General features: G+C 45.1%; 1 protein-coding gene across 4 annotated transcripts in view; it reads right to left on the reverse strand.

Moving 5' to 3' along the window:
• Positions 1 to 24,744, reverse strand: part of XXYLT1 (xyloside xylosyltransferase 1) — a 529,386-nt gene that overhangs the window by 279,117 nt on the left and 225,525 nt on the right. For all 4 annotated transcript variants that reach the window (XR_003858535.1, XM_029615071.1, XM_029615069.1 and 1 more), the window contains one exon: positions 580 to 712. Coding sequence is in view for 3 of the 4 variants with exons in the window: in XM_029615071.1 (XP_029470931.1) it covers positions 580 to 712 (133 nt within the window). In the remaining variant the exon portion in view is untranslated. The remainder of the gene's footprint in view (positions 1 to 579; positions 713 to 24,744) is intronic.

Here is a 24,744-nt window from a genome sequence, read left to right on the forward strand (position 1 = left end):
TATGTATTGGTTTTTTTTTCATTGCTCAATAAAAAAGTGTTTAAACTAAAAAAAAAAGTTTTCAAACTTTTAATTTACAGACTCTGAGAAACTGTTAAATTGTGCAAAGGCAGCCTATGGTCTCTCAGCTCTTCCTCTAAAAATCATCATGGATTAAGCCGGCACATGGGTGGTGCTATACAGTGAGTTCCAATGGTGAATACCAAAGGTTAGCTGTTTCACAGAATGCCTCATCTACAAGTATTCCCCAGCATGGGAAAGCACTCCACACACAAGCTATGCCAGTGGTTCCCAATCCTGTCCTGGAAGTATACCAATCCAGTCTGGCTTTCAGGATATCCATATTGGATATGCATGAGACAGATTTGCATATATTGGAGACCCAGCATATGCAAATCTGTCTCATGCATCTTCAGCGTGGCAATCCTGAAAACCATACAGATTAGGTGTGCCTCCAGGACTGGGATGGGAAACACTGAGCTATGCAACGTGTCTACATGTAGTAACATTTCTGGCACTAGATGGCACAGTCGCTTATGCTGCTTTAGTAAAGTGGAGGTAGCTGCTTCTCCATCGTACCTGTACACAGGCTGCATTTCATGGGCTATGCCGATGACAGCATTAGTGGGAAAATTATCGAATTCCTCAAACAGCTCTCTGATGTTGCTCTTGTACTTCAGATCCAAGTCTAGCTGAATCATCTGTGGGATTTCTATAAGACAAAGAGAGGAAACGTAGCAAAATGAGATAAAATAGCTGAAGAAAATGTGCAAGACATGAGGCAGGGATATACAGCCAACGGCTTTAACGCAAAATTACCCATCCCTCTCCCAATAGTTAGCAAGGTGCCCAGCACTGCACATCTCATTACTTAGGGCAGTGGTTCTCAACCCTGTCCTGGGGACCCCCCTAGCCAGTCGGGTTTTCAGGATATCCACAATGAATATGCATGAGAGAAAATTTGCATGTTATGGAGGCAGGGCATGCAAATTTTCTCTCATGCATATTCATTGTGGATATTCTGAAAACCCGACTGGCTGGGGGGGTCCCCAGAACAGGGTTGAGAACCACTGACTTAGGGGTTAGGAGTTAGGGGCCTAGATCTTCCGAAATTAAATTCTTACCCTGCTCAACACCTAAATTTAGTTCCCTAACAAGTGGGCAGGGTCAGAGATGGGCCTTGTTGGGGGAACTCAGTCAGGCGCCTCATTTAGGTGCCTAAATGTAGGTGAGTAAACAGCATCCCTAAGTCTGGCAAAAAATCTGATTCACTTTAGGCGCTTAAAGCAGATACGTCTAGGTCAGGAGTTCAGCTTTCTTTGAATATTGGCCAATTAGAGCACTGGTTCCCCATTACAGTGGAAACTTTGCAGGAATTACCAATGTCAGGATGCAAAAACAGAAACTCACAAACAAGGGCTGATATGATGGATGAAAAATTTAAACCAAAGCTTTTTAAAATTTCATCTCTGACCACTCCAGCAGGTCCAGTTTTTTGAACGATTATCCGAGTGCATCGTGGTGGAAATTCTCAAAGCCCATGGGTGCTCTTAGCACGTGTATGTATGCAAATTTGCAAAGAAAAACTATCCAGGTGGATTCTCTTTGCAGCTTAGCAGAAAGCATGCACGCTACAAGCACTCACCTACTTTGTCCAGACAGTGGTGGAGGATAAAATAGTAGGCGTGCTTTTGATAAGGTCATGAATGTGCTAGGTTTTCCTCTCCTGATCTAAACACTCCACCGGGAATGTCTCCTTACAATTCTGCCTCAGGTACACACTTACTTTTAGCTGGCCTGAGGGAAGCAATTCTCAGACAGAGCAATATAGGCATGCTACTCCATTTTTACTCAGCCAGAGAGCTGTGAAATGTACTTGCATATACTCTATTACATTTCCAAATGGATAAGGTAACTTTGAGAATTCCACCAATTACTGGAATTGGTAAGCCCTGTTTCTGGGTCTGTCTGAATATACTGTTTTCTTGGGAAGATTTTGGTTCTGGGTTTCACTTTAATTCTCCTTCTAAAGTAGTTTGGATAACGCAGAGGTATAAAATTGATAACATTGGTGTGATATTAGTTTAGTAGCAAGGACTGGCTCCTCAGTTTCATTACTGTATTGTCTGACAGCAGTGATGTTCTGGAGGGGACATGCAACAGTCCCTTGTTCAGACAAGGAAGAACATCCCTCTCCATGCAGGGGCCAGACGATGCCGTCTTTACTCATGGTTGCACTAGTTGAGGCTCATGTGCCGAGCCGGCCTGGCATCAGCAGCAGAGAGGAAGTTCTGTAGCCAGTGACCTGCCCTGCCCTGCCCCAAAGGGTGGGGTAAAAGGGAGGCAGAGCTAGTTGGCATGCAGGGAAGAAGGTTTCTCCCTGCAGCTCTTTGCTATATCGCCTCCAGCATGCTGCACTCACTAGGAGGCCAGGCCACCTTTGGCACTGCAGGTAGCACAGCCAAATCCAGGTAACACCTGGTCACGCAGCAGCAGCACGATTCCTTTCACAGAGAGGAGCAAAGTGACATAATCAAAAAAAGGAAGAGAAAAAGAGAGGGGGGGAGAGAGGACAAAAAAAAAGGGAGAGTGACTACAAAGTAGCTAGATGACAGAAAGAGAGAATGTTTGGAGGGAGAGAGAATAAATATAGATAGCACAATCAACACCTTCCAGTCTGACTGAAAGACATATCCCGGTTCAGTCACCAGCGACTGTATCCGCTGGCTGAAATGTTGCAGTACTTAAAGGCCATTTGCTGTTCCACAAGCAGAGAAAGAATAAATCTTTCTCCCAGCCTGCACAGAGTTACCCTTACATAGGGCTGGATATAACCTGTCAGAGCTGTTTATAATTAATTCGCATAAATATACTTCATGCCAAAAGCACTGTGCATTTCTCCTTAAAGTAATAACAGAATGTCTTGATGACATTGTATTCCTGGTTTACTGTCTAATTCAACGTTTTCCTCCATGACCCAAGGGATCACATTTAATCTAACCTTGTGGAAATGATCTGCAAATGTATGCAAACTACATCAAGTATATGCAAATTGTCTGGCAAACAAGCCCTGTAGGGGAATAGACTGAGTTACTGCGGGAGGTCAGGGCGTAAATCGGAAGCAGATGCTGTTTGGCGAGGGCCTGTTCTTACAGTCACCGTTAAAACCCAACACACGCACGCTTCCTTTTTATTTAGGGAGGGTAGGAGGGGGCAGTGGTTAGCAGTTTACGTCCTTTCCATTCGGGCTTCCCACTCAGACAGAACCAAGACTGGGATACGGCACCGTGAACCTTCACTCCCAGCTTCCTGAAGATTTTTCCCCTATTTTGCACCCCCTCCTATCTCACTTAGCCCAGTCACTGCAGCGGCCGTCCTTGGCCAGTGCGCCACATATCTTCCGGAACCCTGCAATCACGGCTCCTAAATCCACCCCATGAATTACTTGCTTTTCCAAGCTCCTGCTCGAGGCGAGTTACAATTCAGGTACAGTAGACAGGTCCCTGTCCCAGAGGGTTTACAATCTATCTAGGGTAATGAAGGGCAAAGTGACTAACCCAAGGTTACAAGGAGCATCAGTGGGAGAAGCGGGACTTGAAGCCTGGTTCTCAACCCACTCCTCTAACTGCTAGACCACATCTTTCCCTTGTGCAATGACTAACATTCCCCTTTCCCCCTGGCTCCAGGGGCTGTGAATGCTGGTCTCCACAGCATCTCCACCCCTGGCTGATCCAGAGTGTAGAGGACATCAACTGGGGATTAAACCCAGGGCCTGCACATGGTAATGCCTCTGCATCACTGGGCTGGTCCTGAAGCTCACTGTTTTATTACTCACAGCAAATCTGGGAATTTCAGAAGTGTCCTAGAGATCTGGATGCAGAAATTTACATCTCAGTTTGCTTCTGCAAGACACTTTTAGTGGGAGCCTGAGTATATGCAACATTGGTTATGTTAACGATACTGTTATCACCCCGCCTGCCCAGAATGGTATCAAAGACACAATTACAATGTTGGCTTGTCTTCTAAGGGTGTGCAATTCAATACTAGCACTAAAAGCACATGAGCCTCTATACTGTGCAGGGTGTCCTATGCAAAAAAAAGCTGGAAAAATGGTGAAAATGTACATAAGTTTAGAACATAAAAAGGATGGGACTGGCCAAAATAGACACATAATGCGTGAATTCTACAACGTCTAAAAACTTCAGCTCTGGAGGTAACTTTAAAGTGTAGTTACTTGAAATTCTGACTAATAATAAATGGGCTAACATATTTGAGAATGTAAAGCTTCAAGTTCACAATCCTGAAAGTTCACAGACAAAATGGGTGATATTATTCCCAAAGAACACAACAGGAAGAGAGCTCTAGTGCAGGCAAGATTGCTAGACCAGACTAAATGAACATATTACTTCAGCCCTATCTGCTCTAAATTGGTTACCTATAAGTTGGAGAATACAATTTAAAATAGTTGGAATGGACCATCGTGCTTTAATAGGAGAGACTCCGACATGTGTGAACTCAATTTTAAAATTATATAAATCGAGTCGGAATCTAGTTCAAGTACCAACAGCACATCAAGTTTGCCAGACTGGACAGTCTGAAAATGAATCCCACTACTTCCCCATTTTCAAAGAATACATACATGCACAGACTCTGTTCATGTTTTGTGAGAGGAGCCTGTGGGTGACTTTCATTGCAGAGCGATACATTTTTCTTTCCGAGTGCATCCAAACTGGAATCAACAGCGATTGCTAGGCTATGCCATTCTCCCCTGAAAACCTGTTGGTATACCTCACATGTATGCTGGATTATTATCCCTCATTTTCTGGGGGCGGAAAGGGGTGCTACTTCCTGTTCCTTTGGGCTTCCGGCTTAAATATAACTGGCTTCTACTAGATTACAGTACCATGAACCATCACTAGCAACTACTTGGAGATATTGCCCTATTTTATATCCTCTTTCCAATTGATCTAGCCTGATCATCACAGTGACAGTCCTTGGGCCAGGGACATCACCAACACTATCTATTTTATCTAATATTTTGGCTAAGGATCACGCTGGATTAGACACACATATCAGTAAGTTATCAGCACAGATTTATAGAAATGAGTCTATTCATTCCATTTGTTTTTACATCGTAGTGGTGGGGAAAGAACAGTGGAAAAAATCTAAATAATAACTTGTAAAAAAAGTGCTCTAGAGATATTTAACAGCAAAAAAAAGATATTTGTCATGGTCTGAAAAAAAGGCTGTAAGCAGATCTAAAAAATAAATGTTACACTTTTCTTGGAAACAATGCAAACTATCCCCATTTTCTAAGTTGGTTCAATTAAAATTATCTGGTGATCTAATATAGAAACACTGAAACAGAAATGACGGCAGAAAAAGAATAAATGGCCCATCCAGTCTGTCCAGCAAGCTCCCATACTTATCAGTTTCACAGACCGCCAAGGTCATGGCCCTTGCTGGTTACTATTTGAGTCCAATTTCCTGCCACCCCCTACCGTTGAAGCAGAGTAATGCTGGAGTTGCATCAAAAGTGAAGTATCAGGCTTATTGGTTAAGTGTAGTAACCACCACATCAAGCAAGTTACCCCCATGCTTGTTTATCCAGACTGTACAGTTCAATGACTTTGTTGGTTGTTGTCTGAATGTAAATCCTCTTTTCCACATTCCCCCTTGCCTTTGAAGCAGAAAGCAATGTTGGAGTTGCATTAACCGTATGAAGACTTATTGTATAAGGGTAGTAACCACCATTCCAGCAAGCTTCGCCTCACCCCCCCCCCCCCCCCCAATGCCTCTTTTCTTCATTTCCATCCTCTAGCCTTTAGGGATCCACAGTGTTTATTCCATGCCCCTTTGAATTCCTTCACTGTTTTCGTCTTCACCACTTCCTCCATAAGGGCATTCCAGGCATCCACCACCCTCTCCATGAAGAAATATTTCCTGACACTGGTTCTAAGTCTTCCTCCCTGGAGTTTCAAATCATGACCCCTAGTTCTACTGATTTCTTTGCCATAGAAAAGGTTTGTTGTTGACCATGGATCATTAAAACTTTTCAAGAATTTGAAGGTCTGTTTCATATCACCCCTGCTCCTCCTCTTCTCCAGGGTATACATATTTCAGTTCTTCAACCCCTCCCCATAAGTCATATATGGTTTATATTTAAAGAAGGTGATAATCTAAAGTTTACCAAAGATGGAAGATATTCAATAAACACAAATTTAGGGGTCAGCTTTCAGGCCAGAAAGTGCTATTAATTACTACTATTATTTGTATAGCACTAACAGATGTACACAGCACAAATGCACATGAATGAGTCCCTGCTACAATCGAATCAAGACAAGCATACAGAACAAAAGAGACTTTAGCAAATTCCATTATTAAAAAATGGGAAAAGTAACAAAGCTGTGATCAGGAGAATCAGGGTGTAAAATGTAAAAGCAGACTCAAAAAGGTGGGGTTTTAGACTGGATTTGAATATGGTCAGAGAGGGAGCATAACCTACTGAATCAGGAAGCCTGATCCAAGCATTCGGTGCAGCCAGGTGGAAAGCATGGAAGGAGTTGGTGGAGGAGGAAAAGGGCACAAATAGCAGTGATTTGCCCCATGAAGGGTGTAAGGAGAGATAAGAGGAGAAGCTGCAGAATGAAGGCTGACATAAATAGCTATTTGGAGAGGCTGATGAATAAAAATAATCGCTATTCAAAACCGAGACAGAGGCTGCGTTCAAGGTCAAATGGGGTGAAATAGGCAATAATTAAGAGTAAAACAAAGCACTCCAGGCTTGCCCTGCTCCAAGCTATGGAATGCATTAGCTGCCTCTTTCCCCCATGCACGAGCTTCATGATCCCTTATCAGACACAGACATGCCAAGTCCCTCCAGTGACATCAGTTCCCTATAGAAAAACGATGTGGAAATCATACTCAGCATGCTAAGGCCATGATGCTACAGCAATCTCTGTGCAAGAAACCAAAAATACCTGCCCACACATCTATCACCACATTTGCAAACTTTCTAAAATACTTATTCGCCCCAACTCCATGGGAATGAATGGGAAAAATCTCAGTACTCATATCGCCATGAGTTCAGTCAAATTGGGTGAACTCTTGTGCAATTGAATAATATGAATATGTGAATTGATGCATTCAAAACCAACAGATGTGTACTAGCTTGAGATCTGAAATCAGTGTCTGTGGTGTAGATGGTATCTCAGGTACCACAGGTATGGGCTACTGAAATGCTGGGTAATGAGTCATAGATATTTTATTGGATTAACTTGTGGCAGCACCCTGCAATGCCATGTGGAAGGCCTGGGTTCAATTCCCGGATCAAATCTTCCACTCACTGGGTAGCTGAGTTTGTAGGTGTTGAAGAGGCAGTATTCACAGTGCTTGAGTGGTGTGAGTTCCAATCACTGTGCAAAAGGTGGTCTAGTGGCTGGATTTAGGGACCATAATTGAGGTTTCCAGGAGCCGCCTTGGGGATGGTCCCCAGTTGAAGGCTGTTGCTATAATCACTGGGCTATGTGAGTTAGGAGGTGCTATAAAATAAGGGAAAAATCTCCTGGTGGTAGAAATGATTTTGATTTGACTCTGTTCTGGAAACTTAATGTCAAATGAACAATTGCAGATGTTTCAATATATTCATTTCTAGACTGTAATATGTGGTCTGAATAAAGGTTTAAATAAAACAGGATATATATATATATATCCTATCAGAACAGGTTTACAGACAGCTAGGATAAACAATGATTCCAATTAAAATTTCCATGGTTCTCTATTTATTGCTTGAAATCTGACTGACTCCAGATTAGTAAACAGCTGCCCTGGTGGAAGTGTACTTTGACTAGTTGTTTTGACAGACTGCTGGCACCTCCACATTCATTATTTGATGTCATTACGCTGGCAGGCACAAGCTGGTCTGCAGCCAGCGGCAGTAATGAAAGCATCCCTGGTGATGTGGCACACTGCCTTACCACCCACCTGCCTGCAGGCTGGAGTAAACCACCACCAACAGGAAGTGCTTTCTTCAGAAACGCCAGCTGAAAAAATTAATATATATTCTCAATGTATATAAAAGGACAAAGGAGAAAAATGAAGTTCACTACCTAGAACAAGATGTTTGGATGTGCAGAAGAGATGTGTTGAAACAAACATAGTTAGTACCAATTATTACCCTCATACCATATTAAATACCTACTTGGACAAATATTTCTCTCCCCTTTGTCACTCCTGCTATTTGGTGTGCATGGTTTTGCCAAAAATTTATACACATGCTTTATAAAATCAAAGGGCCAGATTTTCAAAAGGTTACACGTGCCGGGCCTATTTTAAAAAGGCCCGGCGGCACAGATAAAGCCCCGGGACGCGTGTAAGTCCCAGGGCTTAATAAAAGGAGCAGGGCGTGGGTGGGGCCAGAGGCCTGCAACACAGAGGAAAATTAGTTTTTACCTGTTAATTTTCGTTCCTGTAGTACCAAGGATCAGCCCAGACCTTGGGTTGAGCCTCCTTTCCAGCAGGTGGAGACAGACTCAAACTGCAGAGGTGCCCTATATGAGGACAGAACCCATCCTGTAACCCTTCAGTATAACTACTGTCAAAGCAGAAAAACAACAAAACCAGAACAGGACCAAGCAAGTAACCGAAAAGCTCAAATGAGCAACTGCAACAAACAGAGTAAGAAAAACATGGTAGAACTATACGCTCTTGCATATACTTGGTACTGGAACAACCAAGGCTTCCGGTGTAATTGCTCAGAAATATAGTATATTATAGTATAGAATTAAGCAGTGAAATCTGTAAATCTGTAAAAACAAACTTCAAGAGGACAGGAAAAGAGAATGAAGACAGGGACAGGTGTCTGGATTCATCCGTGGTACTACAGGAATGAAAATTAACAGGTAAGAACTAATTTTCCTTTCTCTGTACGTACCCGGATCAGTCCAGATCTTGGGATGTACCAAAGCTTCCCTATCCCGGGTGGGACCGAGCCAGTCCCACTCGAAGCACTTGCCATCCAAAGGAACCAAAGACCGGCGCTTGCACGTCCAGACGGTAGTGTCGAGCAAAAGTATGCAGGGACGTCCAGGTGGCAGCCCTGCAAATCTCTTGCGGAGAGACCGATTGGCTCTCCGTCCAGGAAGTAGCTTGAGAACGTAGCGAGAGAGTCTTTAAGCCCTCTGGAATTGACCGACCTTGACAGAGATAAGCCGAGGAAATGGCTTCCTTCAACCATCGTGCAATGTTGGTCTTAGAAGCCTGCTTGCCCTGATTGGGACCACTCCAGAGGACAAAAATATGGTCCGAGACCCGGAAGTCATTGGTAACCTGAAGATACCTGAGAAGAACACGTTTGACATCCAGTTTGCGAAGGTCGCCTCCAGCGGTACCCACAATCTCGTCCGGAGAGAATGCAGGAAGCTCTACCGATTGGTTGACATGGAAGGCGGAAACCACTTTCGGAAGAAAAGAGGGGACCGTCTTGAGAGAAACACCGGAGTTGGAAATTCGCAAAATAGGTTCCCGACATGACAACGCTTGAATCTCAGAGACCCGCTGAGCGGAAGCGATCGAAACAAGGAAAATAGTCTTGAGCGTAAGGTCCTTTACCGTAGCCCAACGGAGAGGTTCGAACGGAGCAGAACAGAGAGCCCGGAGGACCAGATTGAGATTCCACGAAGGACAAGTATTGCGAGCGGGCGGACGCAAATGTTTGACTCCCCTCAAAAATCGAACCATGTCCCGGTGAGCCGCTAAAGGGTGACCATCGACCCGTCCAAGAAGAGAGCCAAGGGCGGAAACTTGTACACAGAGAGAACTGAAGGAGAGGCCCTTGGAGAGACCCTCCTGCAAAAAAGAAAGAACTACGGAGACTGGGGCGGAGCGAGCTGAGACACCCGAATTCTCGCAAACAGTCTCGAAGACCTTCCAAATGCGCACGTAAGCTAGAGAAGTCGACTGCTTCCGGGCTCGAAGCAAGGTAGAGATGACCTCTTCCTTGTAGCCCTTATGTCTCAGGCGCCGCCGTTCAAAAGCCAGGCTGCTAGACAGAAGCGATCGGCCTGGTCGAAATATACGGGTCCCTGCCGCAGTAGACGAGGAAGATGGCCCAGCCGCAGAGGACCGTCCGTCGCCAGAGTGACAAGATCTGCGAACCATGGTCTGCGAGGCCACTCGGGTGCTACCAGAATCACTGGACCCCTGTAGAGTTCTATTCTCCTGAGAATCTTTCCCACTAAGGGCCATGGAGGAAACACGTACAGGAGGACTTCTGTGGGCCAGGGAAGAGCCAGAGCATCCACTCCCTCTGAGCTGTGGTCCCTCCAGCAACTGAAGAACCAATCGGCCTTGGCATTGTGCATGGTCGCCATTAAGTCCAGGTGGGGCTGACCCCACTTTCTGATGATCAGATCCATGGCTGCTTCCGAGAGTTCCCACTCTCCCGGATCGAGCGATTGGTGGCTGAGAAAATCCGCTTGAACATTTTCCTTGCCCGCAATGTGAGAGGCCGCCAGGCATTCCAGGTGTTGATCTGCCCAGGCAAAGAGACTGCTGGCTTCCAGGGCTACCAGGCGACTGCGGGTGCCCCCTGACGATTGATGTACGACACGGTGGTGGAGTTGTCGGACAGCACTCTTACCGCTTTTCCGCGTATGAGGGGCATGAACTCCTGCAGGGCCAGACGCACCGCCCTGGCCTCCAGCCGATTGATGTGCCAGCGAGACTGAATGGGTGACCATATCCCCTGAGTGAACCGAGACAGGCAGACCGCACTCCAGCCCGAGAGACTGGCGTCCGTGGTCACTATCGTCCACTGTGGAAACTGGAGGGGCATTCCCTGGAGAAGATGGGGGAGCGAGAGCCACCACTGCAAGTCAGCGACAGTAGAGGCCGAAAGGGGGAGGACCATTTGATACTGTTCCGACACCGGCTGCCAACGTGATAGCAAAGCTTTCTGTAACGGTCACATATGAGCAAAAGCCCATGGGAATAGATCGATGGTGGAAACCATGGACCCGAGAACCTGCAAGTAGTCCCAGGCCATTGGAAGAGGCAGCGAGATCAAGTCCCGGATCTGATCTATCAACTTGAGGACCCGTGCACGAGGCAAGAAGACTTTCCCGAGTCGGGTGTTGAAGCGGGCTCCCACGAACTCCAATTCCTGGGAGGGCTGGAGGTTGCTTTTGGAAAAATTCACTATCCAACCCAGGGATGCGAGAAGAGCCAAAACCCGATCTACCGCCTGTTTGCAGAGGACCTCCGACTTGGCCCGCACAAGCCAGTCGTCCAGGTAAGGATGGACTAGAACACCTTCCCACCGAAGGGCTGTCGTCACCACCACCATGATCTTGGTGAAGGTGCGAGGCACGGTTGCGAGGCCGAAAGGCAGGGCCCAAAACTGGAAGTCCCGATTGGGAATGTGGAAGCGAAGATACTTTTGATAATCGCGGTGGATCTGGATATGGAATTACCCTTCCATCAGATCGAGCAAGGCAAGGAACTCCCTGGGGCGAACCGCCGTAAATACCATCCGCAGGGTTTCCATGCGAAAGCACGGGATCTTGAGGGCTTTGTTGACCCGTTTGAGGTCCAGGATCGGCCGAAAGGCCCCGTCCTTCTTGGGAACGACAAAGTAAATGGAATACTGGCCTGCGCCAAGCTCCCTTTCCGGGACCGGGACAACTGCGCCCAGGTGCAGAAGTCTGGTGATGGTTTGCTCCACCGCTTCTCGTTTAGAGCGCCCGCAAGGGGAGAATAGGAAGAGATCTGGTGGGTTGCGGAAGAGCTTGAAGGCGTACCCATCTCGTACAATGTCGAGGACCCACTGGTCCGTCGTGATCTTGACCCATTCCTCGAAAAAAAGGGAGAGGCGACCGCCCAGAAAAGGGATTGAGGAATGGGCTGGCTGACCTTCATTGCGCGGCAGGCTTAGGGGAGGTGCGCGCGGGTTGGCCCTCGTGAAAGGGCCGACGTCCACGAAAGGGCTGCGACCAAGACTGAGACCGGGAAGAATAACCCCTCATGGCACCACCCTGTCCGCATGGGGTATACCGTCTCTGTCCCCGGAAATGGGGACGGGAGGGTGTGAAGGAGCGTGCTGTTCTCAGCCAATCCTCCGGTAGCTTATGGACCTTATTGTCCCCCAAGGAATCCATAAGCTTCTCCAGGTCCTCGCCAAACAGCAACTTACCTTTGAAGGGCAGCGAGCCCAGCCGTGCCTTGGAGGACGGGTCAGCCGACCAATTGCGCAGCCACAGGAGACGCCAAGCTGACACCGCCAAGGCCATCGCTTTTGCTTGGACGCGGAGTAGGTTGTAGAGAGCATCAGCCCCAGAGGCGATGACGGCTTCCAAATGCTCGGTTTGCTCCGCCTCTGCCGGGGGAAGATCCTGGGCCCTGAGTAGCTGTTGGGTCCATCTAAGAGCAGCCCGCCACATGGGACTGCTGCAGGCGTTGCGCGGACCCCCAGGGCCAGGATCTCGAAAATGCGTTTCATGTGCGCTTCAAGTTTGCGATCCTGCCCATCCTTCAGGGCTGTAGACCCCTCCACTGGGATGGTAGTGTGTTTAGTGACCACCGAGATGTAGGAATCCACAGAGGGATTTTTCAAGATTTCTAGACCGTCCTCCGGGAGGGGCCACCGGGGGGTCAGGGGCACACCCGGGAACACCCGCACTCAAAGGGACCCCTGGGGTTCCGTAGCCGGGCCACAAGTCAACGGCGCAGAGCGAGGAATTTTTGCCAGGGAGGTCCGGGCTTCTCCTTCCTCCTGCAGGCTGGCTAAGTAAGATTTGTGCATAATCAGCACAAATTCCGGGGAGAAACGGGTCCTAGAACTCCCGGGGGGGGGGGGTGGAAATGTAGGGGGGCAAGGGGGGTCAAGGACCACGTCCTGGGGGGCAGCTCCAAAAAATTTGGCGCCCCAGGCAGCTCCAAAACGGGAGCTGCCGAAAAATCCAAAATGGCCACCGTTCCTGGGCTTTGCCGACACGGGAACGGCCTGGCCATGCGGCGAGGTGTGGATCCCCGGGCTTGATTTGCCTGCCCTGCCAAGGAGGGGCCTTCCCCACCTGGCAGGCAGAACACAGTCCCTCCCGTGAAAATCGCGAGGAGGGCAGCCCACAAGAGAGGCAGGCTGCCGGCGCAGCATAGCTGGAGCCGCTCTGAAGAGAAAAAAAAACCCTGTAAGTAAAAATGATTGGCAGCTCGCCGGCAGGAGTGAAGCAAGGGAGGAACCTGTTAACTCCTGCCTGTCTGGCTGCCGGTTCAAACCCCCTAACCAGCCAAAAATTAAAGTATACAAAAATAATTTAGAAGGGCTGTAAAAAATGGCAATTGAAATTTAAAACTTCTTTACCTGTTCTTTTTGTTTTTGGTTTTTTTTTTACACTGAGCACAACCCTGGGCTCTAAGCTCCCTCGGCAGCCAGAGGAGGGGGAGACGAGAACTGGACCACCAGCCTCGATCCCCACACTGGGAAGCACAGATGGACTCAGGCTATGCAGCACACAAGGGGCAAAGCCCCCCTGAGTCCGGCAAGAGCTAAAAGATGGTACCGTCTCCTGTGGAAGAAAAAAAAAAATCCTAACCGATTAAAATTTATTATTTCCAGAAAAAGCAAGGAAATAGCTAAGAATTAAGTACTTGCTTGATCTACAGAAATAAGGAAAGCCGGCTGAGAAGCCGAATCAGGAGACCGAAGGGTGAGCTGATCCACCTGCTGGGAGACAGACAAATACTGAAGGGTTACAGGATGGGCTCTGTCCTCATATAGGGCACCTCTGCAGTTTTAGTCTGTCTCCACCTGCTGGAAAGGAGGTTCAACCCAAGGTCTGGACTGATCTGGGAACGTACAGGGAACGGCCATTGCTGCTGTTTCGAGGGATCGCATGCCAGCAGCCTGCTGGCATGTGCAACTTGAGCCTGTCTGGAGGCAGGCGCAAAAGGTAGGATAAAACTTTTGGGGGGGGTTTAGAGTAGGGCTGCGGGGGAGGGGGAGGTTAGGGGAAGGGGTGGGAATATCAGGTTAGGGGGAAGGGAACAGAGGAAGGCAGTGCGGCTCGGCGCATGCAAGGTGCACAATTGTGCACCCCCTTGTGTGCGCCGACCCCGGATTTTATAACATGCACGCGCATGTTATAAAATTGGGCATACATGTGCGCGCGCCGGGTAGCACACGTGCATGTTATAAAATCTACCCCAAAAAGTACACATACAAGTCCCAAATTCACACACACTCCACCACTCTGGAGCATACTCTCCCCTTTGTGCATAAAAGTGCGTGCATACAACATGTATGCATGTAATTTGACACACATAGCAGTCACACAGTTTTCTAAATTCACAACAGTTTCAAAAATCACCCTCAAAATGACCAAGGCCCAATCAATCTGAAGGATCACCTTGCCTTCTTCCTACAAACCCTCTCACAGTCTGCAATCTAAAAATGAGCTCACTGCTCCTAAATATTCCAGTTTGGCCAGAATCTATAAGCGTGGCTTCTCCTCATTATCCCCAGGCTCTAAACTCTCTCCCAACAAAGGCCAGACTAGCCACTAACATAATGACTTTCTGCTATATGATAAAGACCTGGCTTGTGTGCCAAGCCTACACTTTTTAGCCAGCAAAATCCCAAGGGCCGCATCTAGCAAACTAAATATACTACCTCCTCCATCCCAACACGCTGACCCTAGGCTCTATTGATCTTTAGCTCTGGTTTTTGGTATGTTGCATATTTGTGTTATGTTTACGTATCATGCATTAAGTATCCTGTATTACGTAAATTAGGCAGTAATTCTGTACCTTCTCCCAATTACTCAACAGTTTTCACGTATTCGATAATCCTGTACTTGTCCCAACTATTCCACTCTTACCATTCACTTTGCTCTGTCATGTATTTATGCTATGTTCATATATATTACGTTATACATTATATTTAAATACCATGTATCATAGATGTAAATAATTTGATAATCCTGCACCTTGCTCTAAGTACTCTGGTAGGAAAGAAAGTAAAAAAACCTTGTAGCAATAATAATAATAATAATCATCATCTTTCTGGCTATTGCTGTTCAATCATATGGGGCCAGTGAGGGTCATAAAAGTGTTACGTAGGGGAGAAAGTGTTCCTGAAAATTATACAGGTAAGAACTTATTTTACTAAAAATTATTTTCACCTCCAAATGTCCAGTAAAAAATGACTTGAATTAGTTTCTGTGTGTTTTCCTGCTTGTGATGACAAGGAAGTATTTATTGCATTAGAGTCTCTCTGGGTTGCAGCCAGGGCCGGTGTCACACTGGAGCCCAGGGCAAACTCTAAGGCCTGGGCCTGGCCAGTTCCTAGCATTCTAAAGCTCTGCTCTCCAGTGACGTCACTCAGCTTCATCAAGGGTGCCCCTTGCCATTGTCCTGCTTATCCCCCAAATTTGCCTTTACAGTAACTGGTAATTTGAAGCTGTGTAACTATTAAGTCCATAATCTGAAATGAGAAATCTTCACCACTTATCACGTCACTCCTTCCAAAAGGACAGCCATATCATATCAGGCAGATGGCACTAAATAAGTTATTCAAAAGTAGATTTTGTTTAATCCATAGCATGAAGAAAGTGAGGGTATTTGGACACATGTTACCACGGTAGGTTTACAACATGGCATGTGGTGTGCAGGTTTAGATCTCATGTACGTTAGGGCTGGTTGGGTCTGGGTGCATCACAGAGATGGTCTGCCTAAGGACAGGGGAGGGCAAATAAATCATCAGAGGGCCTTGGGCCAAGTCACTGGGTATAATTGAGCATGCTGTCTGAACCTGGGGGAGGGAGAAGCAAATATGGTGGCATAATACCCCCACATCCTTGGGGCATCAGAACTTTTACTTTAAGAATTTAGCTGAATGTAATCCTCTCTGAAGTATCAGAAAGTTGGAATATAAATTTAAAAAAATCCCTAACCCTCCCAACAATTCATCACTGACAAGCTGGGGTTTGCTAAGACTCCATCCATTTCAATGACATCAACCTTAGGTTGCCATAGCAACTCCTAACACATCTAAAGACACCCTGGACTGCCAGATGGGTCAAAGGGCTGGCAATACGTTTATCTCAGTATTTAAGGGGCTGTACAATGAGGCCTTGTCTTGAAGCAATGGAAGATAAAGCAACTTGCTTAAGTTCATTCTGAGTGTCAATGGGAGAAGCAGGATTTGAACTCCAGTCTTGTGGCTCTCAGCGCACTAACTGCTGGACCACACTCTCCCTCCCCTCATGCATATATTAGAACAGAAGGCAACAAGCATTTGCAGTATATTCCTACTATAAACAAATCAACTCCTGGGAACTCTTCCTGATATGATCCACTGCCAGTAAATGACTTCATTAATTTCCTTGGCTGACTGTCCTCCTTTAACAAAAAAGATTTCTGTCTTGGGAGATTTACTTATTTATTTTTTATGCATGTTAGAGTAGTCAACTAAATACACAATAACGCTACCAGATGATATTTCACAATCTTGATGCACCAATACCAATGAATAGAATCCATATGAAGGACGCTGCTTAGCCAAGATCATGTGCTCTGTAAATCACACCAGAACATTCCCCAGTGAATCGGATTAAAGGGGACTCTCCCAGATTCCCATGCCAAGATTCTCCATCCAGGTGTAATTAGACTCAAGCAGCTATCTACTGCTGAAGAGAATCTCCATTTGTGCCAGGGAAAGTCAGTGATGCTGGTGGTCCTCAACCCAGCTCTGTTTTTCAGAATATCCACAATGAAAATGCATGAAATAGTGCTTGCAAATCTTTCCCTTGCATATTTCATTGTGAATATCCTGAAAAATCAGACTAGCTGGACATGTTTTGAAGACTGGGTTGAGAACACTTGCTCTATAATCACACAAAGAGGAGAACAATGACACATTACTGACTGCATATGACATGGATACTCCTGGCAGCAGTGTGGCGATCTCTTCAAGATAAGCTAGCTCACAATTTGCTGATGTCTAAAACATTATCTAGAGGGGCATTTTCACTTGGCTGGATAAAATTCTGCCTTGAATTTTGAGCAAGAGAGCTTCCTCCAACATTTTCCTATATTAGCCAAGGTGGTGTAAACAGCAATGCATGGCACAACAGACACAAGTCACTTGTGCTCAGTCCTTGAAGATAAAATAGTGCATGTGTCACTGCAGGGATAAAAGCTTAGCCACTCCAGCCCTCAGACAGCAAAAGGACTAAGGGGGTCATTTATCAAAGTGCTATATGGTGTTTTCGCATGTGTTAAGGTGTTTTCCCATGCGAAAAGCACCACGCATGGTGCGATGCAAATTAGGAAAAGGGGAGGAGTTTGGGACGGGATTTCTGGCCAAGTGGGCCAGCTTTGCAATTTGTGAAGCCATATCGCATGGCTTTAATGTGGATTTTAATTACACCTTTTTCATTTATGTTAAGCTGTGTGATATGACTTTATCACACTTTGTGATGTTTTTGCAAATAGCATTTTAAGCTGCTAAGGGAGAGAGAACCTAGCCTAGGGCCATGGAGGGGACAGAGAGAGCCAAGCTATAAGACTCTCAAACTAGGTAGGTATTTATACCTCTATATGAGGCCCACCTAACTACTCGAGGTGAGGTTTAGGTATTAGTGTAGGGGTTAGGGGCCACTTTGACATTCAGAGTGCGACGTACGAACAGAACAGTGCACTCTTGTGAAGATTTGATGACCTTCGGAGTAAGGAAACTCACCCAAAGATGAGATTTGTACAATGTTCTCTCAACCTAGCTTGATGGACTCTCTACCTGGATAACATCAAGCTAGGTTAAGAGAACACTGCACAAATCCATCTTTGGGTGAGTTTCCTCACTCCGAAGTTCATCAAATCTTCACAAGAGTGCACTGTTCTGTTCGTAAGTCGCACTCTGAATGTCAAAGTGGCCCCTAACCCCTACACTAATACCTAAACCTCACCTCGAGTAGCTAGGTGGACCTCATATAGAGGTATAAATTCCTACCTAGTATAAGGGCCATCTAGCTAGTCTCTCTCTCTCTCCCTCCCTCCCTCCCCAGTGGTATACAAGTCTGGCACGTAATGCAAAGTGCCAAAAGTTATCGCAGTTTGCGCTAATACCTATGCAAAGCGCTAAAATAACACACTTTGCGATAAACAGCCTATTACCATAAAACACACCCCTTTTCCTATTGCATGCGATATTTAGTGCATTTTGATAAATCCAGGCTTAAGTTTGTCCAGAAAGTCATCCAGGGGAAACCGTACAGAGATAAGGTGGAAAATGACAGCAAAATGAGGTTTCCTGGGCATTCCTTTATTTATTTATACAGCATTTATAATTCGTAGTCTAGTTCTCAGTAAAGTACAATATTATCAATAAAACAAAATTAGTTAAAATAAAAACAAAACAAATACATTATTAAAACAATGGCAGGCAAAACATCAATAACTAATACACTTAGTAATGGCCTGTTGCTCGATATGGTTCCAAAACCACTGGCCTCCATATCCACAAATTGAATTTGGGTTACTTGGCAGCAAACAACTAGAGAACACTCAGCAGCTCCAAACATTTCCAAGTGTTTCTCCAGACACAACCCAATGGACAGTTCTGAAACTGCTTTTTGGATATTTGGCACTGTGAACAAATATTAAGTTGAAGATTTTCACAGCTAGGATTATTCCAGCATTTTTCCTCTGTGCTGTAATTACAGACACCTAGGAATAAACTCAAAGTTTGCTGGGATCATGCATTTTCTGTAGCATTAGATACATGATAATGATCATTGGTCTACATTTGAAAAAAAGTTTTCTGCTGACCTAATTATTTTTATCCAAATGAAAGGTGCTGATTGAAGTAAAAAAATACAAACTATGTCAAATTTTTTCACTAATGAGAAATGTTTGATTTAAGATTATAAAGGTGAATATCAAGGGTAATAAGAAGTTCTGAAGAAGCAAAAGCATAAATTATATTTGTTACATTCAAAAAACAAATCTATCGTCTAACCAAGAGAGCAATAGTTGTGTAAATTTTAATTGTTAGGGAGAAATTTTCTCTTTTTGGATGCTCTGGAATAGTTATGATCAGGGTTGTCACGCTGTAAACACCAGTAGTAGTCTGCCATCATGTTTGTGTTCCATCTGCCTTGATATCTATGTTCTATGGTCTTCATGTCTTGGTGGAAGCATTCTCCTTGTTCTTCACTCATAGCTCCAAGATTGGAGGGGAAATAGTTCAGGTGGCTATCAAGGAAATGCAATTTGACACTCATGTTTGCTCCCAGTCTTTGAAAAGCAATCAACAAATTTTGAACTAAAAGGTTATAATTTTCAGCCCTGAAGTTGCCAAGAAAGTCTGTAATCACATCAGAAAAAGCAGACCAAGCATCCTTTTCTATGGTTTTCATGGTATTGAGGAATTCTCTGTCTTTGATTAGAAGCCTAATTTGCGGGCCATCAAATATGCCAGCTTTCAACTTCTCATGTGAAAGAGCAGGAAATTTAGTACACAGGTACTTGAAGCACTCGCCTTCTTGATCCAAAGACCTAATGAACTGTTTCAGGAGTCCCAATTTTATATGCAGTGGTGAGAACAACACTTTCTGAGGATTAACAAGTGGTTCATTCTTAATATTCTTTTCACCGATCTTAAATTTCTCTCTAGCGGGCCATTCTTTCCTTGTATAATGTTCTGCCTTTGCTCAGCTATCCCAAAGGCACAAGAAGCAAGGAAATTTTGTTGTCCTAGAAGCATCAATATAACCTTGCTTAATAAGCAGTCTTCCTATTGGTTACACCAATTGCATATTCAGCATTTCTTTTTGCGTATTCAGCATGTCTTTCTGCACATTAATTATCTTTTTGCATATTCAACCTATCTAAATAATAATGTTACGTTATTGCTATAAGAGTTTATGAGTAGATAGTGTTTTGCGGAAAAAAACCGGACGTGACTGGAGGAAACGGATGTAATTTTTGGATTCAGCACACTAAAATACATAAAGATCACATATTATCTTGTAGTCAGCAAAATTGATGTAGACCAGTGAAAGGTAAGTTTCAATACATAACATTGTAAATGATGGCAGAAAAAGACACAAATGGCCCATCCAGTATGCCCAGCAAGGTTTTATTGGGTTGGAACTGCTGCTCGGTGCAGCTTACCCTCACGCTTCTGTTTAGGGTTGCACTGGGTTTAATTTGTGGTGGAATGGGGGTGGAATACAGTTCTGTCCCTTCCCCTCCAGGCAGCCAGCAGGAAAGAGAAAAGGAAGGGGCTGAGCCTGAAGCACAAGGAGAAGAGAACAGCCACTCTGCTCCCTAATCCAGCTCCTCCTCTCTTGTTCCCCCTCCCTCCCATTTCTCCTCCTGTATTGCAGGGAGCAGAAAGGGAAGGGCTGATTCTGAAGCAGGTGCCGCAGAGCAAATAAAAAAAAAAAAGGTTTGAATTACCACAAGTTTGAAAGTTGTGAGCACTAATGCCCAACTGTCAAGGCTTCAGCCTTGGCCTTGATGAATGGCACTTTCTTTTGTCCATTACTGAATGCTTAATTTCTGTTGGAACAATCCAGAACAGAATTCTGCCACCTTTTCTCTGGGACCCAAGGAAGTAGAGCAGAACCAGCAGTGTATACCAGTTCTGGCTCCCCTGAGGAAAAAGAACAAAACCAGTAGTTGCATGGATCGTTCATGGCCCCCTCCCCCCTGCAAAAGCAAAAATAGAAAGTGTTGGAGCTGCTTACCTGAGAGCAAAGCAGCCAAATGACAGATTCAGATGTGTGGGTGTGTCTGCTCGTACCTGGACCTGGCCCCGCCCATCCCCCTCCCTCCACAGTTCCACTTACACTGGGGCCGAGTGCACTGTTTAACCCGTGGTTGGACATGCGTTCATAACCCCTTATGCTATAAGGGGATTAGCGCGTCCAAAACACATGTCCAAACCCCCCACGAAACTAACAGCACTCATCACATGCAAATGCATGTTGATGAGGCTATTAGCTATTCTCCCCAGATCCAAAAAAAAAAAAAAAAGTGCGCCTGACCCGCACATTTTTATGCTTAGAAAGTTGTATAGAAAAGCAGAAAATAGTGCTTTTCTGTACATCATCCAACTTAATATTGTGGTGATATTAAGTCAGATGAACCACAAGTTTCTTTAAAAAACTGAAAAAAAAACCAAACCAAAACATGTGCAGGTGGTCAGCTTAGGAAAAGGGATGCTCGTAAAATTGAGTGTTCACTTCTCCTGGGCACCCGCTTCCAAGGAGACGCTAGGGGCACGCTATTGTCCCTAGCACCTCCTAGGCAGCGCGACCCTTCATTTAAATATTCAATCGTGGGCCCAGGAAAGGTGCTGGGGGCACATTAGGAAAGCAGGCACACAACACTGAGAGCCTGTTTTCCGTGCTGATTTATTGCATCGGCCCCTTTCTGTCTACAAAATAAGCCCTGGGGTTCTAACTGCTGCTCCTTGCATGTTACACCGGTGCTTCATTAAAATCCTTTGTGTTTATCCCATGTCTTTTTGAATTACGGTACCTTTTTTTCCTCCAACATCTCTACTGGGAGGGCATTCCAGGTATCCACCACCCTTTCTGTGAAAAAATATTTTTTGACATTGGTGCTGAGTTTCCCCTCTGAAGCTTCATATCATGTCCCCTAGTTTTAGAACTTACCAGACAATCATTAGAAAAGTTATTTTATTTATTTATTTATTTCGGTTTTTTTATATACCGGCATTCGAGACAGCAGTCACATCATGCTGGTTCACATAAAACAGGAGTGCATAATAAACTTAAACTAGAACTATGGTGCGGAAAGGCAGTTACATGTAACAGGGTGACTAGAACTTGGCGAAAAAGGAAGAGAAAGGACAGGTTACTAATTAATAATGGCTAACGATAGTAGAGGTAGTTAACAAAGTTACCACAAGGGTTTTTGTTTTTATTTTTGCTATTTTTTGCTTTTGCTCTTTCAGCTCCCAACACACACTTACTACTTCTGGCAATTCAACCTTCCCTGATTTTGAAACCATGACCGAAATGCCTGTCCATGTGAATAAAAAATGGAATGCTGAAAATGCATCCATGTTGCAGATCTGAGATTTGTTTAGCTGAAGAAAGCTGTTAATCAAGAGCCAATCCTGAAAGCTTCACAGCAAGGGCCGACCAGAAGTTCCGTGCAGACCCTGTGCTCAGATCTCGATGTTCGAAGCCCTTCGATTTCCAGGGCACCCAAAATTGCCTGCTAACAGCCATCACTATGTGGACATCTGCAGACAGATCCTCTGCAAGTACAGAAATATTTTTGGCAAGTGTGTTATGTTACCCAGAACTCATATGTGCTCTTTCCAGAATGATGCCATTTTTTCTGAAGTGACAGATACACAGTTAAAAGAACATCCTTTCAATTCAACGCATAATTGTAAAACCAAAACATGACAGATTGAGACTATATAAAGCACTGGCTCTCAAATTAGCACCAAGCCTTCCCTTTCATGGGCTCTGAAGAATGTTCATGTTATCCAGAAGGCGAAAAATTTGCATTCTGATGCTTGATTACCCTCAGCCGCTTTTTAATGCTGCAATGATAATTTAATTTCCTACTGCTAAACAATTTCTGGTTTGTTTTTTTTTGTATACTGGTTGATGTGCCCCAACTTTTGGATACGCTGTGTCAGAATGAACAGCAACATTTTTCCTCATTTACGGTGCCAAGCCACATTTTTATGACTGTGATAACCAACCTGTGGCTCAGAAAACAGTTGCAGCTTTCTAACATCAGATACATCAAGCAATGGTAAGTGCAGGGGAGAGGGGGAAAGACAGGGGGAAGATATTAATGCTTTAGATTCTTAGATAAAACCGATAAGACCCTTCTCCCTCCCAGATGGAAATTGAGTTTATCAGTTTTGACCAACAAACACTGTAATCTAACTTCCTCCATTGCTTGTAGTTTCTTCTGGTGCTGCCTTCCCCCCAAGAACAAAAGAAAATCAATGTAACCCAAAGGTACAGCTGAAAAACAGAATACTTCAAATTTTCAATATTCAGCTAGAAAAGAGCTCCTAAATAGATCTATCTAGCAACCGTCATAAATAGCCTCAAAGAATGTGTGGCTTATGAGTAAAGCCTGTAATACTTAAGGCTTGGTATAATCATAGGTTGCAGATAGATTTGTTTATGCACCGACCGGTGCGATAAGGCTGGAGCACAATCACTGTATGCTTAAAGTCACTAGTGAGTGCACTTATCTTAAAAATGCCACGTAGAGAGAGTTGGCTTGCACGGTCCTGAAGGTGCCTCCGACACTAAAGTGTTTCGGAGTGTTGTACTCCTTCATCAGGGATCTCCAGGTAAGAACGAGCCATCTACATGAATTCCATGATGCCTGGTCAGTACTTAGCTTTAGAGCGGCGAATGCTTATGCGGTGCACTAGAATGAAGTGACCTGCCAGCGTGCCGTCTCAATTACTGTCAGTAATTGAGACGGCACTTACTCAATTACTGTCAGTAATTGAGACGGCACGCTGGCAGGTCACTTCATTCTAGTGCACCGCATAAGCATTCGCCGCTCTAAAGCTAAGTACTGACCAGGCATCATGGAATTCATGTAGATGGCTCGTTCTTACCTGGAGATCCCTGAGGAAGGAGTACAACACTCCGAAACACTTTAGTGTCGGAGGCACCTTCAGGACCGTGCAAGCCAACTCTCTCTACGTGGCATTTTTAAGATAAGTGCACTCACTAGTGACTTTAAGCATACAGTGATTGTGCTCCAGCCTTATCGCACCGGTAGGTGCATAAACAAATCTATCTGCAACCTATGATTATACCAAGCCTTAAGTATTACAGGCTTTACTCATAAGCCACACATTCTTTGAGGCTATTTATGACGGTTGCTAGATAGATCTATTTAGGAGCTCTTTTCTAGCTGAATATTGAAAATTTGAAGTATTCCCCCCAGGAACAGCAGATGTCTTCTGTCACCATGTGGCTCTCAGTTAGTTTCTGTATTTCTGTACCAATCTCTCAGTAGCAGTCTTGTGAGACCAGTGCGGGGGAGCACAGGCAGCACACAGCTCAAACTCCCTGAGCCGCAGAGAGTCAGAAGTCATAAGCTGTTCGGGGGCAGCGCCAGGAAAGACTGCAAACAGCAGAGAAAATTGGGAGGGGGCTAAAAGCTTGGCTGGTTGGTTAGGGGGCAAACAGGTTTGTTGGGGGCAGGAGGGATGGGGGGGGGGGTGTGGACGGACAGGGGCATGATACTCTTTGCAGCTGTCCTTATGGCTCTTTCCTGAGATTCGGAGCCGCTATAACTGATATTTGCTGATCCGAGTAGCTCGCAGTGAATTGTAGCTCGAGGAGTTCCTATACTCACAAGAACAGCACTGGCATCTGCACTGTGAGCCCAGCTGTTTAGGACCAGCAACAGCAGCAGCCCCAAATCAGAAGGGGAGCAACAGCGAAAAAGCTTGAGAATTAACTGAAAAAATGTACCCAAGGAAACCTGCTGCAACATCAAAATATTGCTAAACGCCAAGTTTTGGCACCCTCAAAGAACCCTTAATTAGCTGGAAAATAAATCTGTAAAGTCATATGTTATAAACTTGTAAGATTAGAAGCCCTAGATTTAATTTAAAGGGCACATGTGACTCCAGAGCCTTGGGTTGAGCAACACTTCCATAGTAAATGTAAAAGAAAAAAAAGTCTCCTTCAACTACTTAAGCAAAGCAGCAGC

The sequence above is a fragment of the Rhinatrema bivittatum genome, chromosome 9 (genome assembly GCF_901001135.1).
Source record: "Rhinatrema bivittatum chromosome 9, aRhiBiv1.1, whole genome shotgun sequence".
In the NCBI taxonomy this organism is placed as follows: Eukaryota; Metazoa; Chordata; class Amphibia; order Gymnophiona; family Rhinatrematidae; genus Rhinatrema; species Rhinatrema bivittatum.